The 15,425-nt window shown below is 40.8% G+C and overlaps 1 protein-coding gene and 1 long non-coding RNA gene across 8 annotated transcripts in view; one reads left to right on the top strand and one right to left on the bottom strand.

Moving 5' to 3' along the window:
- march1 (membrane-associated ring finger (C3HC4) 1) overlaps positions 1-15,425 on the bottom strand; it is a 29,367-nt gene that overhangs the window by 9,590 nt on the left and 4,352 nt on the right. For 4 of the 7 annotated variants that reach the window (XM_046415030.1, XM_046415085.1, XM_046415065.1 and 1 more), the window contains 4 exons: positions 10,658-10,826; positions 9,105-9,319; positions 7,494-7,627; positions 3,789-4,204 (listed from right to left, as the gene is read on the bottom strand). In XM_046415030.1, the coding sequence (XP_046270986.1) occupies positions 3,789-3,875 (87 nt within the window). In that variant the 5' untranslated portion in view covers positions 3,876-4,204; positions 7,494-7,627; positions 9,105-9,319; positions 10,658-10,826. Of the gene's footprint in view, positions 1-1,193; positions 1,648-3,788; positions 4,205-7,493; positions 7,628-9,104; positions 9,320-10,657; positions 10,827-15,425 lie in introns of those variants that run through there. The other 3 variants (XM_046415055.1, XM_046415046.1, XM_046415075.1) reach the window with 3 other exon arrangements.
- Positions 7,292-9,101, top strand: LOC124073140. Its single transcript, XR_006845648.1, has 3 exons — positions 7,292-7,413; positions 7,510-7,621; positions 8,754-9,101. It is a non-coding gene; the product is annotated as an uncharacterized LOC124073140 (long non-coding RNA).

Genomic DNA, 15,425 nt, shown 5'->3' with positions numbered 1-15,425 from the left:
CTACTGGCTGTCAAACGACAACTCTGACAGATGTAGGCTGGGAAGGTCATTTGACCCAGGAGTAAATGCTGATTGTACCCTTTCCAACTAAAGACACAAGCAACACGTAATGTGATACACGAACCAGCAAGCCATAAAACAAATGAAATCATAAAACAGGTTGCAGTCCCGTAATAAAGTCAGAGTTTGTTTATGTTCTTCTTCCAAAGAATTTACTTTCAGGCATTGTGTGACAGTATAAAATAGTTTGAGCTAGCTGTGTGGCTACATCAATAACAGTGTGCTAAACCGTTGCAGACAACACATCACATCAGCAAACATCTCTCACTGCCATACATGACAACAAGTGAAAAACGTGAATTCAGTGTCCGACACAATGTGTCACACATGCAGGTGCTCTGATTATGCTTGTGGTCTGTGGTGTCTTTGCAGCAGCTGCATTAGTATCATTATCATGCCCAGCCCGGTAATGAGAATAGTGCCTAACACACACAGGCAGACATTGAAAAGGCAAATGATCTAGTCCCATAAATGTGTGGGCATAATTTTCAATGCCAGTCTTTTCAGTCTTGAATTTTTTTTTTTAAACATGACATTCAGCGCTTAAAGCTGTACTCTGTCTCCATGCCATTCCACATGCCATCACACTGTACAATAACAGCTAAACTCCGGTCATAACATAAAGTCACTAGGCACTTTATATGTTTTACTCACTCGGTTCACTGCACCTTACACTCTGCTGGCACCTTACAGTCTACTTCTACTTCTTTTTTGCACAACATTGTTGTATATACACGTTTTTATATTGCCTTGTATGTATATTTCATATTGCCACTTTTATATTATTATTTTGTACTTTTCTTAGCTTGTTGTGTGTATTGCTGCTGCACTGCAATTTCCCAGCCTGGGATCAATAAAGTCTATCTATCTGTCTGTCTGTCTCTCTATCTATCTATCTATCAATCATCTTCATCCCCACTACATGCAAAGAGCCCGTTATGTACCATCCATGGCATCCTGAATTAAAAGCATGATGGGCCTAACTCACAACAAAGCACTGCAAACTTTCAACGGCCACTGAGAAAAAGACTTCCACATGAACTGAAAGTCAAAACGCCACTGCTATGGCCCCATGTTAGTTACAGTTCAACATACAGTTCAGAAGTGACAAAGTGTGGTTTGCCATTACTTACCTGAGTGCCTGCTCCTCTGCTGACACTCTCACTCTGATGCACAGCAGAGACTTTGGTGAGTCTATGTATGGACATGTGCATGTTTCTGCAGAGGGGATTAAGTGATGTACCGTGGACACAGGGCTATATTTTGGTTCTGTACTCTGGCTCAGGATCAAAAAACACCTACAGCCACATTAAGACAATCGGCCCTGAAGCTGTAGCTGCAGCTTTTACGTTTGGACGTGTTTTTTAATTTAAAATATTTGTTGGTAAATTAGCAAAACAAGAATCATATCCATAGTGATAGCAGTTGCCGTGGAGTCTCCATGGTAACATAACTGAACAACCCAATAACTGTCGTCCGATTCTGACTTTCTAATATTCAGTAGAGCCTTTACATCTTTGAGACACAGTTCAAATTTATGTCTAAACAACCTTACTAGTGTGTTTGGAAGGTCATCTACACATTAGAGACGACATCAGTCGTTCTCTTTGTGGGCACAACGAAACCTTTTTTGTGGCAAGATAGAGAACTGATGTGAAAACAAGAGCTATAAACGTGGCAATGTCAAACTGAACTGTTCAATTCAATTCAATTCAATATTATTTATATAGCACCTTTTACAATCAGATTTGTCTCTAGGTGCTTTAAAGAAACCCAGAGCCTGAACCTCCAAGCAAGCAGACAGCGGCAAGGAAAAACTCCCTTTTAACAGGAAGAAACCTTGAGCAGGACCATCCTGCTGATGCTTCACATATTGCATGGAAAACAGTTAAAAAAAACACTTTATAATTTTCTTTGCTTCCCAAAGAGCAATAGAGAAGAGAAGAAATCTGTGTGATGATGTGCCATTCACAGAGAGTGTAATATTATATGTACGGCAAACCCTTCATCACAGACTAGTTAATGATGTTACTGAGTAAATGTAATGTGTGCCAATTGAAAACATCAAAAACTTAGTTAAAAAAAGTTAGTAATTAGCTCACAGAAGCGATTACAGATAAAGCAAAAATAACTTATCTTTACAAAGTCAGAAATACATTAAACCATATGTGGGGAGAAGACACACACATGGTGTCCTTCTTCCACTTGGAAGCAGACTGAAAGGACACCAATCATTGACCAGCAACAACATAACTGCTAACCTGACTGGCAACAGGATTTGGGCTCCTAATGGCTATAAAGCAACACAGTACTGCTGCTTTAAGCGATTAAATTGGCCAAAAAGAGAGATTATCTATTGATTTGAATATTTGAATTGATTTGAGAATGACCATAAAGAAAGTAAAATTGATCAACTTTGTTCTTCAGCTTTGTTACATTTTAAATATGGAGATGGATTATAAATCCGTCATGGCAAAAACGGGAGACACACGGTTTTAACAGAAAAGATTTGCAAATTCATTACTTAATAAACAACAACTCAAATACCTCACAAGTCAAATAAAGCAGAGACCTGCATCATTCAGTAAACTCATTCAGGGTTTCTGCTACCACAGTCCACCATGGAGATTATCCCTCCTACAGAAGAAGCAAGAAGTGCGCATTGAGCTGATGGCATATATTGATTAACATATACTGATTGTATATGTTAATGCTGCTTTGCCATCAATGATCGTCTCATATGTTATCTCTAACCCAAAACAATATGCCCTCTGCTCTTATGCCTGCAGAGAACATTTGGTGAACTTGATTCTGTTTTACAGGACCTGGAAACAGCACTCTTGGTCAGTTTTTGCACTCTCGATCCATTGCTTTAACTTAATTTGGGTAGTTTTGAAAAAACCCAAAAACTCATCTGAGTGTCTTAACATTTTTTTAAATTTATTTATTTTTTTTACTTTGTGGGGTAAGTGGGGCATTTGTGACAGGGAATGTAACACATGACAACACATTTTTCAAAAAGCCATAGTAATGGTCAACTTTTACATGCAGGTCATCAGTAAGGCAATGAACAAATGACACGAGGAAAACTGTGCCAGAGATAAGTGAAACCTCTATGCTAAATGTACTCACAAAAAAAACAAAACAAAAACGAAGACTATTTAAGTTCCTTTTTCCATTTTAACAAGTAGATTCATCCGATGGCAACTCTTTAACCACTTGCACGAGTCTGTAAACTTAACACTTTTCATAAGAGCCCTTCTCTTCATGTATGAGCACGAGGTTCTCTTTCTGCTTTAAGCGTCTAAATCCACCCCCCATACGACGCTTCTTGTGCATGTGATATAACATGGGGTGATGTGACCTTCTATCATGGTTCATGATGATGTGGTGAAAAAGCCCACTGAAAATGTCAAACCTTAAGTGCATCCATACTGTATGTCTGAGTGAGTGAACTGAAAAGACTGTCAGCTGATGCTTGAGGCTGATGTTGACACACACACACACACACACACACACTTATGCAACCTCCTCTATAGTCTTCCAGATCAACGCTCAAGAACAGTCAAAGGTCTTCTACCGCCTAACAACACAAATAACTTCTCTGGAATCCCAAATATCTGTAATTTGACTACACTAGTTTTAAGCTTCGATCATTACAAAAAAATGACAAAAAATACATGAACCTACAGAGCTTTTACTGGCACGTGAAGAGGTCAGAAACTCACCTCGGGCTTGTCTTTGGAGCGAGAGGTGCTCTTGGCATTACCGGCTGTCTCCCTGGCTGGAACTACAGTTATCTGTTGTATTGGCATGCTGCTGTTTCTAGGCAACGCTCCGGTGTTACTCCCACAGCATTCCCAGCACACTGCGCCTTCCTGTCCTCCGATCCCTGTCCCCACGTCTGATCCGCTGTCCCATCCACCAGCAGTTTTCAGGGAAAGGAGACACTGCTCTGGGATCACTGTCCTTTATCAGCCCAATCCGGTTCAAGGGGAGCGGAGACGGAATGGATCAGGTCACCGTGGCAACAGGAAGACAGCTCTGGAGATGGTGGGGTGTGAGGTTGTCATGACGACTGGGAAACTACTCAACAGTGCACACCACCACCTCCTCCTCCTCCTCCTTCTCCACTGCCCTCCTGCTGAGAGAGTGTGACGAACAGAGGAAGAGTTGAGATGGAGCTGAGCAGTAAACAAGCAGGCATGTTGTGTGTCGGAGTGACATGTGTGTGTTTGTGCGGTGTGTGTGTGTGTGCGTGCGTGTTTGAGAGGCGGGGCCAGAATAATAAGCATGCGCCTCATGAGGATTAGGGTTTAAACTAACCTCAATCCTCTCCTCTGACCAGTGGGGCTGCTAATAAGCTTACGGAACTTGTGCATATGGACAACACACACACACACACAACCTGAAGGCTGAGGGACTCCCTAATGAGAAGCAATGTGCTGATAGACGTTTCATGCTTCTGCTTCATTTCTTTTATGAGGTTACAAGAATAAAGGCACATTGGGCATCTGATTGGCCATGAAGTGAAAAACCTACAAAATCATACACAGAATATTTTGTGTATTCGTCAAATCTGTGTGGGTGTGGGTGTGTGTTTGGGTGGTGAGGGTGTAATCCTACTTCAAATTGACTCACGCCATGAGGATTATGATTGATGTAACAGGAAAATGGGTGACTTCAAGTGATCACAAAAGAGGTGAAGAGGCTACATGACGCGCACGGGACAGCAACTGCTCGCCTCACTTTGACAGCACAATTCTCTTAAAAAACCCCCAAACAAAACGTTTTTGTTTATATTAGTTATATTACTATATATTTAGATTGGCTCCACCATCCTGTTTGTCATTGATCCTTGAAGTACAAACGTTTAAATTAGCTGATATAATTTCTCTCAGGATACACAAGAGTCTATCATATCTCGTATGATTATTAGAGAGTTCATAGTCAGGAGGTGTGGCGGTCAGCATCGTCCCCTCACAGCAAGATGGTTTCACTTTCAAATCCCAGTCTGGGCCCTTCTGTGTGGGGTTTGCATGTTCTCCCTGTGTCTGCACGGGTTTCCTCCGGGTTCTCCGGCTTCGTTAGTTACAGGCTATCGAAGGGTTCAGCCCACATGTACTTCCAAGACACTGAAAATGCTGCCACATAGGGGAAACATGGCCAGGCGAGAACGTGGCTTCTTACTGATTTCGCATTAGAGGCTCTGCTAGCACAAAAGGTGATTCCACTCTTCTCAGAAATGTGTCTCTCCTGTAAGCCATACTGCACCTAAATGACCCAGATGAATTACTCCTTCAGAGCCCTGGGATCTCATGTAATTCCCAGCAAAGCTCCCACCTGCTTCAATCGGCCAAAGTAACTGAGCTGTGAGGGTGTGCGGGGCCTTCAAAGGCAGTCTGATTCCATACCTCTGGATTGCTCCCACATTGTTTTGTTGTTCTCACTGATGGCAGTTTTTGTCGGTTGGAAAAACTGTAGGACCAATTAAGAGTTTTCTTTTTTTGGTACGATTAAGAATAGGGAGGTGAGCTCGCTGTGCCAGAACCAGAAGCCAAATAGAAAACTTCTCGTCTCTACTTTGATGGACAGCCACCTGTGCTTTGGTAGTGACCTTCTGTCCAAATGTATTCCGTTTCCCCAGACTGCTGGATTCACCGGATATACCACCACTGACAATCTGATATGAACTGTGCTTGTTCATTCATGTGCTGAAGGAGTTTCAACGAGCCACGAACGTTCACCAAGACATAGCCCCTTTACATTGTTATTTCACAATTTTTTGCTAGGATAATGAGCTGAACGTGTGCACAGAGAACATTCAACAGCTTGTTAGCAGCAGTGCCAGCCCTGTTCGAGCGCTGAGAGAAACGCTCAAAATATGCGTCCTAGATATATCCACCCACATCCTTTTCTCACAACTGCATACACTCACACACATCGTTGCAGTAGAGGACACTGTGGACAGTTGCAACACTTTTTGCATTTGACCCTGTTACTCAGAGACGGTTTGGATTAGACAAACCAAATTTATATACAATAAACTTACATCCGTTTGTTAATAGTCAAAACCATTTTAAAATGATTACAGAAAGCACATTCTTCACAATTTCTAATTGAATGTAAGGAGTCAGACGAGCCCGGGGACAGTTGCAACATTGTTTGGGGATGGTTGCAACATGTTACAAATACAACATATTTCAGTGTTTATAAGCTGTGATCAGATGACAATTCTAGATTTGTCTAGATGAGTAGGCCTTATGTGTAGATGTCAAAGATATAACACAGAGTAGGCTTTCAGTGACATAGGAAGAATGGAACAATTTATGAGGCAATTAACTTTTATTTTGAGAAACCTGGACTGTAATTTCTTCAGAAAACTTGTAAATTATGTGGTCTGTTTTTATATTAATGCATTGCACAACTGTTGCAATTGTCCCCTTCCTGTCAGCCATAATAAAACCTCATGTGCTGACCTGATACATGCCTCAAAAACATTTTTCTTTCTTTTTATCTTTCATCTGCTTGGTTTTTCTCTGCGGGGGGTGGGTGGGTGGGGGCATCCAACTAAGCATGTGCAGTGTGAGTGGCATCTGATTGTTTCCACCTGTGCACTTGCCTTGTGTGTATATAGTCCTCATCTCCCTTTGTTGTGTGCCAGTTCATCTTGTCCTTTGTGTCAGACAACCAGCGTCATCTCCATTGCCATTGCCAGGGCTTGTTATTTTCTGTTTTCTCAGGCTAACTTCAGTGTAGTGAGTTTTTGTTTCTTAGTTTTAGTGTTAGTGATTGCACTTAACCCCCCAATATGCTCCCCAGGCGCTTGATGCTGCCCACTGCTCCTGTGTGTGTTTCACTGCATGTAATTTGCCGGGTGTTGCATGTGTGTGTTCAACTAAGGATGGGTCAAATGCAGAAGACGAATTCAGTGTGTGTATGTAAAAATATATATACTGTCAATAAAGCTGATTCTTCTTTTTGAATAAAAACTTTATTTTGAAACTTTGAGAGTCATGCGTTTGGGTTCTGGTCATGACACATACATTTTACATGGGCTGTGTGGTAAACAAACACAGGGCCCATTAATAATTAGGGCTAATTTGATCTCACTTGAAGTTGAGAGGGGATGTGTTACTCTGCTCTTCACACTTCTTGCAAATGTGTGGCAAAGAGTGAGATAGATAGAGATAGAGAGAGAGAAAGAGAGAGAGAGAGAGGGGGAGGGGGAGAGAGAGAGAGAGGCAGGGAGAGAGAGAGAGAGGGAGAGGGAGAGAGAAAGGGTGTGTGTGTGTGTGTCATGCAGCTGCTGTGTAATGGTCAACATCTAGGTGCTCCAATGACACACTCCAGGTAAGTGTTTAATTGATTCAGTGTGTGATGGGAGGGGATGTCACTGCGATGTGGCGACAGGTGAATTCACACATGCTCACTGTTAACGTGCTGTAGATGACGTCTCCACTGGATCAGTTGGAGGTCCTGACCATCATGTTCTCACTCCTGGTTTTCGCCCTCTTCACCATTACTGGGATGCTCAGTGAGGAGTATGCACACTCGAATGGTACGACTGCAAACACACACACACACACACACACACACATCAACAATGTCTCACTTTGTCTCATTTACTCACTTTACAAATCACACGTTACTGACTCCATACCCCAAACAAAAACTAGACAACAGAATTATATGTGCGTTTTGACTTTTAAACAGTGCGCTTTGCATTTATAATACCAAGGTGTTACATGAACACTGCCACGTTCATATTCGAAGTGGAAAAAAAAACCTCTATGTTTACAGTTTATTGGGTGAATACAAAATTGCCGCAATAAACCCCACCTTTATTGAAGTTTATAATGTTCTGCTTTTGTGAAGCTGTTTTAGAGAGCTATCATTGTCGCTCTTGTCAAATGACGACTTAAAACCCATTTTTACAAAACATTTCTTTGTAACATAATAATACTTATTTAGTGCTCTGTTTTTAACCTACAAGTGCAATACACAAGTGCAATACTAAGGACTCACAAGTGCAATATTAAGGACTACTTTCTGGACTACCTCATACTGCACACACTTGCACATGCATACTTAGGCTGCTATATGTTAAAATCGGCTTCTTATTTAAGGTTTAGCTTATTTAAATGTTTAGTTTTATATTCTTTTATACTCTATTTTTCTGTTTAGCTTATATTCTATTCGTACTTTATATTTTTTATAGTCACTTACTGCTCCCGGGACCTGAGTCCTAATTTCGTACCATAAACATGTGAATGTGAGCTGGTATGACAATAAAGTTCCTTGAATCCTTGAATCCTTGAATTTATCAGCATTCAGTTAATATTATCTTTGCTGTAAGTTCCCATCTAAAATTTTGACGTCTCCTTTAAAATTGTATTTTTTTCTGTCTGGAATGGGATACGTGCATTTAAAAGCTTAGGAAAAACCTCACAAATTGAACTTTGAGTCAGGTTGAACAGGTTATTTTATAAATGTTTCAGTTTTGTTTTAATACAGTCTATACAGACAGTGTATTTTAGACATAATTTATTTCAAACAGATAAAAGATTTTTATTATATGAGACTGAAGAACACAGTCAAGTAAATGTCTTTCTGTCAGTGTGAAAAAATCCTATACATTCGAGTAGAGCAACCACAGGAAGTAATCATTTATACTGTTTACTGTCCATCAGAGTCAAAGACGCAACCACAGAGTGAGGAGCTCATCGTCTAACCCCACATGAGTGTTCTGACAGAAAGGAGGGAAACTGTGCTGTGTCTTCTTCCTGTTTGGTGTCTAATTAGGACATGTCAGCCAAAGCCTTGTCCCAGTGTGTGAGTGTGTGTTATCAGTTACAAGAGCAAAGTCTAAATGGTGAACTCTGAAAGCGTGTGTGTACTTTGTTATAGGATCTAGTTCTGTTGACTTCCAGGATAAGGCACAAAGGAGTGGCTTGGATGGTACATTGTTAAAAAAAAAAAAAAAGAAAAAAGAACAAACAAATGCCTGCTTCAATAAACAGTTGCATGAAAGTCTGTCACACCTGTTTCCTTTCCTTTTTGAATGTGTGCATGTGAAGACACACAGAAGTCATTTCTTTGTGGAATTCAGATCAGAAAATAGCTGCTGTGAATCTTCAACAGGTAAGTCTCAAAAACCTCCTCCCTCCCCTGCTTTTCTTATCGTCCCTCGCTGTTTCGTTTGGGACAATCAAACAAAAGTCATCTCTCGTGAACATCTGCAGCATCTCACAGGCTTCTGAAAAAATCGTTCAGAAACAAAAGGTGACCTGGCAGGATCAGAGCGTTCTCTCAAATTATTCTGCGGGGATGAGACGTGTGAATCATTCTTATCAAAAGGGTTCAAAGGGTGGAGCTTGTGTGAATCAACAGATACACACCATCTGTGTGTAGCCTGTATGATTCCTTTAGCCTCTCAGTTATAATATAAAACTGCGTGGTGCATCATAAATGATAAGCCGTTCACGTTTCTTTCAAACAGATATGAAAACCAGGAGAGGGATTATATGTTTATCTGACTCCTCTCCTTCTCTTGCAGTTTAGAACAATTTCATAAGAAATATTTATGCAGGAACGCATACGCTGGTATGAAATTCATATTGTATTACCTTAAGGTTAACACTAAGAAGCGTCCCTGTTTAAGTTAGTCAGCTAAGGCAATCTGATTGTTGGATTTAAGGGTTCCAAAAAAGGTAAAACTGTCGCTGGAAAGTTTTTCTTCTTCTCTTTCTTCTCTTTGTCGTCAACAATGCGTGTTTCATGTACGTGAGGCCTGCCTCCAGTTTCACCCATTCACTCACACTCCAATACTACACTGCATTTCGTACTTGGTGAAACACAAAGGTCATGTGAACTGGAGGAATCATAAAGTAATCACAAACATACAGACATTCTAAATTAATTTGAAAAAAACACTCCAGAGCAGCATAATATTCTGCTTTTGCGCATTTGCGAATGTATTAAAAATTTTTAATACAGTAAAGTAATAAAGTCCAACACTATAAAGGCTGACCAAGGAGAATGAGTCATTACAAACCAACCGACAGAAGTAAGTTACAAACGGCAGGATTGTAAGGCCCCCTAGTGGAAGTAGCCAACTACTGCAACATAAGATGTGTGCGTGAAGATAAATTTTCTGTGAATTGCCCCACACGTCCACAAATTTCCAAATATTCCTCAGACAGTACCGTTCAGGTAATTCATTCACCCATCCTGCTATGAATACATCACACCCAGATTGTCATGTAAATACCTCAGTAAACGGCTATGACCAACCAGCACTTAAATCATGTAAATCTTCAGAAGTCATCTTATACTCATTGGAAGATCACATGCATACGTTTGAAATACAAAATGAGCTGTTTTTTTCTTTAAATGACAACAAGACACCTATCTGTAATCATTTAAGCCAAAATTTGGACTCTTTTTGTACCTTATAAATCTGGCAGCAATACACAATCAAGGCGTGGAAATACAGATAATCTCTGTAAACCAGTGACTGCATATTTGAGCACAAGTGAACTCCTGCTAACATCTGAGCATGTAAAAATGCAGTGTGTAAGTTATCACACGTTACCAAATGTGACGTTGTCCTCTGTGTTGGCTCGTTGTGTAGATGGACCTGCCATTCTCTGGCTTTGAGCTGACCTTCATCATCATCGCCTTTGTCATCTTCTCACTCTTCAGCTTGGCTTCAGTCTACATCCAACCACATGAAGCACATACAGGTATGCAGCCCTCCTCCGCTGTCAGACACACACAAATAAATGTCAGCTTCTCTAACGCAGCATACTGTATGTCTCCTCTCTCCTAGAAACAGATGCCCATGAAGCTATGAAGTCACATCTAACATCTAACGAAAAGCAGAGAGTGATCACCAAACAAGCTAGACGAAAGTAAAATTCTATCCTTACCGGGTGTACTGCAGTGCTTTCAATGCACTGTAAAGCCATATTAAGTATATAAACAAATCTTTGCTATGAAAACCGAAACTGCTGGCAGTCTAATGTAGCTTGCAATGATTGCAGAGGAGGAGGAGGAGGAGGAAGAGTTAATTGACTCAGTAGTCACTGGTGTAAGTATTGGAAATCCAGGTTTTGTCCCCCCCTTTGTTGAAATGATGTTTGTGATTTATAAAATCATGCCACATGACTTCTGAATTCTGTTATGTTATGGTCAAAAAGAACATCATGCTGTATCCACTGTATGTTTTTGTTCAGAGTCATTTGGTAAAAGTGTGAACTGAAACATCTGTGATGCTTTGGTGACATCTGCTCTCGTTCTGGGACATAAGTGAAGCTTTTGCTCTTTAGCCCCATCAGCAGTTTTCATCAAGTATCACATCAATGCTAATTTTAATTTTATTGAAAAGACCCTGACAGATTGAGCCAAAACTAAGTGGGAAAAAAACACAAATTAAGCCTAAACTTGATGCACTTCTCTCAGTACTTTTTGTTTATTTAGATCTACTGATTGGGTACAGCCAAGGACCACAAAGATCAATACTGCACTTTAAGAATCCAAACGCGGCGTGGACATGGACCTTGCGTTCAGAGAAGCCGCTGTGTCTGGGTTAGGATTTAACAAACCAAGTGACTTTTGGCCCCTGAAGTCCTATTGGGGTGACATCCTGGGGGTGTTGGAGGGGGGGTTAGAGGCTGCTCCCTGTTGAGTTTGCCCCTTGACCCCTGAGCCCTCCGTCACTCCTCCACAGTCGGCAGCCGTCTAGTTGCCAACGTGGAGGGGAGGAGGCGCTCCACAATAAAGAAGACGATAATCGACCGTCATGAGATTCTATCTTCTTCTCCACGGAGAAGAAGAAAACAAAACGACCTGCTAGTTTGTGTCGTGTGATGTGTTCTGATGGTCCACACTGATTGTGTGTGTGTATTGGCTGTTCACTGCTGTTCATGTGTATATGTGTCCATTGGGGTCTGGATTGGGCAATTGGAGATAAAGGGTCTTAAGAGTAATTAAGCTCTGGCTGACTGCGGCCCTCATTAACACGGACGACCTTACGGCATGACAAGAGACTTGCTATCACTGTGACAACGAACTGACCCATCAGATCACAATCAGCTGACATACACACACCGGACTACACCCCAAAAATTTAAAAAAAACAGACATCACGGCACATAAAATCTCTGTTATCACCAACAATGTCCTCTTTATACACATGAATGAGTGTATGTTAAAGGGAAACTATGATTAGTACTATTTAGGCTATATCTCTATACACGTAAATAAATATACACAATATATACATGTATACCGCTGTAGCAGTGGGTAGGGCAACAGGGCAACAAACACAAGTTTTCAAGAAAGAATCACAAACCAGAACCACAACAGGTAAAATAAAATGAATGTAAAAAGAAAGAAGGAAGAAAAAAAACTAAATAAACAAGTGTAAGTGCTTCCATACATGGCACGCAGGGTCGATGAAAGGTTTCTCTGTGAAAATAATGTGGGCCAAATGGATAAAATACTGCATGAAAGTGTAATTTTCTGTCATGATCTTCATGATTATTTTCACTGTCAATCTGCAAATTAGTGCGTCTTAATCACTCGATTCCCAGCCTTGTCAGTTAAATCAGAAAGCACAAAATCTGGAAGTCATGTAGAAAATTCTGTACATTTGAGAAGCTAAAACTAATAAATGTAGCCCTTTTTTGCTTGAAAAACGTGTCAAAAACAAAATCTGATTTTTTTTTTGTTTTTCCCGTTAATCAATTCTGATATTAATAAATACTGTGATGGTGCATCCAGAAAATCAATCAAGCGTAAGAATGTCTGGAGTGGACAGGTATGTCTGTTTTGGGTTAATCTAGTGAATAAATGACAAATCAAGTTACTTTATCGCATTGACGCAAAAATTACACACAATCCTGATATTATCACAAAGCAGTTACGATGCCTACAGCGAGTTAGACATAACAGGAGTACACGCACACAGTAATTGTAAGTATGCATATTAGTATTTGACCATGCTAGGTGTACCTGTGTACTATACAAAAACATTTTACATAAATACAATTTAATTAAAGAGTTTGGTCTAGACCTGCTCTAATTGGAAAGTGTCATGAGATAACTTTTGTTGTGAATTGGCGCTATATAAATAAACTGAATTGAATTGAATTGAATTTGGCTCCGTTGAATAGTCTTTTTATGATGCACTGTTCACTGTTCTAGTTTAGTTTTATCAGAGAGGAAGCTCTTTATCTGTGTGTCCTGGTCAGGAGATGATGGCGGAGGAAGAAGAAAGTGAAAATTCAGGAGGGGAGGAGAGGCCCGAAGCTTCCTCCACAGTCGTAAAGATCACAGCTACCCAGGACGGCCATGACAGCTGCAACAGCAGCAATAACAGCAGCTCTGCAGTCCAACTCTTTCCTGACTTACACACCCGCTCACAGCCCATTTAAAATGACCGAAGTGGTCAAAGGAAATGGATACTGCACACTACTCTACCCGTAGCCCGACATCAAAGGACATTTTGAATTGATTTCAATTGAATTCCTTACATGTAGCAAGCAATGAATTTTTTATTTTCATTTTTGCTCAACAAAATACTGCAACAGTCCACCAACTAACTGACGGAATGACAAATGACTGCGCAACATCAAGAACCTCAACTAAATATAATCACGCTCAACAAAAAGCAAATATTGTCTGAATTTTTGTATCGTTCTATTAAATCTAAGTAAGTCTAAAACTGGCAAAATGTTCATCTAAATTCAGAACTATCACAGTGAGGAATAAACAAAGACTAAGACTTCTCTTAGTAAATCTTAGTAAAGGTTCAATGTCAGCTGTCAGCACTTCAGATTCCAATACTTGGTGCAACAGAAGTGAGCAGAAACAATCAGTCAACGGAAAATCAATCCATAGATGTTTATAGCTGTATCAGTTATAGTCATTTATGAAGCCAAAACACCAAACATCTTCTGGCTCCGGCGTCTTCACTTGGAGGATTTTGTTGCTTTTCTCCGAAGACGTCGCCTCAGACTGTGATGGGCATTTTAAAAAAAAATATTTTGCAATTATTTTGAGTTAATGAATTTGGTGGACACAGTTTGAGACCCAAAGTTCAGTACCCAACGCTAATTGTCACGCACCAAAGAATAAGCTTCGACCCTGGAATGAGGTTCGCCTACGCAGCACAGCACTGCCAATTTACTGAAGCAGTTTAATAGGAGGTTGCTCTGTGTGTGTGTGTGTGTGTGCGTCTGTCTGTCTCTCTGAGGGGAGTGTTTGAGCAGGCCGGGTAATCCCTGTAAAAACGTATAATCCCCAGGAAGAGCAAATATTACAACACGCTCTACTAAGTCACACATAAAACCTAGTGGGGAGAACTCGGTGCGTCTCACTTGGTCCTGCTCTGAAGGGCAGATAATAAAAGCAGAGAAAGACAGAGAGACTGAGATTTGGCAGCAGTTGGATGTGGTGGATACCAGGTGCCTCTGAATGACAATTGTGACAAAATTAGCATATTCAAATAGGGAAAATAAAAGTTTTTTGAAAGACAATGGCAGCTGATATGCAAAGTGCGGCTCGCCACAGAAACGAACTACATACCTCAGCTGAGTGTTTGCTGCTGGATGAACGTGTGTGTGTGTTTGTGTGTGCGCTCGTACGATGGCCAAATCCATGAGGAATCTCTGCCATTTCAAGCAACATTTTTGTAAACACCATAAAGCAATAAAGGCAACATTTCCAAAGACACAATGACACATACACAGACCACTAAAAAAAAACACACACACAAATGGAGAGACGTCTTTTGTCTATTTTTGTTTTTTAGGGCTACAGAGAGCTGGCAGTCCAGCCAGATGCTTGTTCAAAGTCTGTGTGACTATTTTGAGCCCCCCGGTCCATTAGTGTCCTGCTGCTTCTCTAATCCTCATTCACATGTAATGGCTGACATTTCATCTTAATGTGTTAATTCATTAGCCGGGTGCTGAATAGAGAGACTCAGTCCACAGAGACGGCCGTAAGCAGACACGCTAATGAGTCCCCACACTTTGCAAAAGCTACCGGCAACCACAGTGCTAATGCCAAGTGAACCGGGTTACCTGCTGCAAGAAAATCCCCCTGGTATACCACCAACTGACAGCCAGCCACAAGCAGCAGGGCTGGGTATTCTCTGAGTACTCGGATACTACTGCACATCCAATAGCGGACCAATAAAGTTATGAAGCCTCGCTCTGCGAAGGCGTTTTCTACAAAACCCTTTGTTTAAATTCCACAAAAGAGGCCACAATTTGTCAAATGCTGAATGTTTAAAAACAAGCAGACCGTACACCAACTTTACCTAAACCAAAAAAACCCCATTATTTTTCACACAG

The sequence above is a fragment of the Scatophagus argus genome, chromosome 2 (assembly GCF_020382885.2).
Source record: "Scatophagus argus isolate fScaArg1 chromosome 2, fScaArg1.pri, whole genome shotgun sequence".
Taxonomy (NCBI): domain Eukaryota; kingdom Metazoa; phylum Chordata; class Actinopteri; family Scatophagidae; genus Scatophagus; species Scatophagus argus.
Note: the sequence above shows the minus strand (reverse complement) of the source record. Positions and strands in the feature narration are given on the sequence as shown.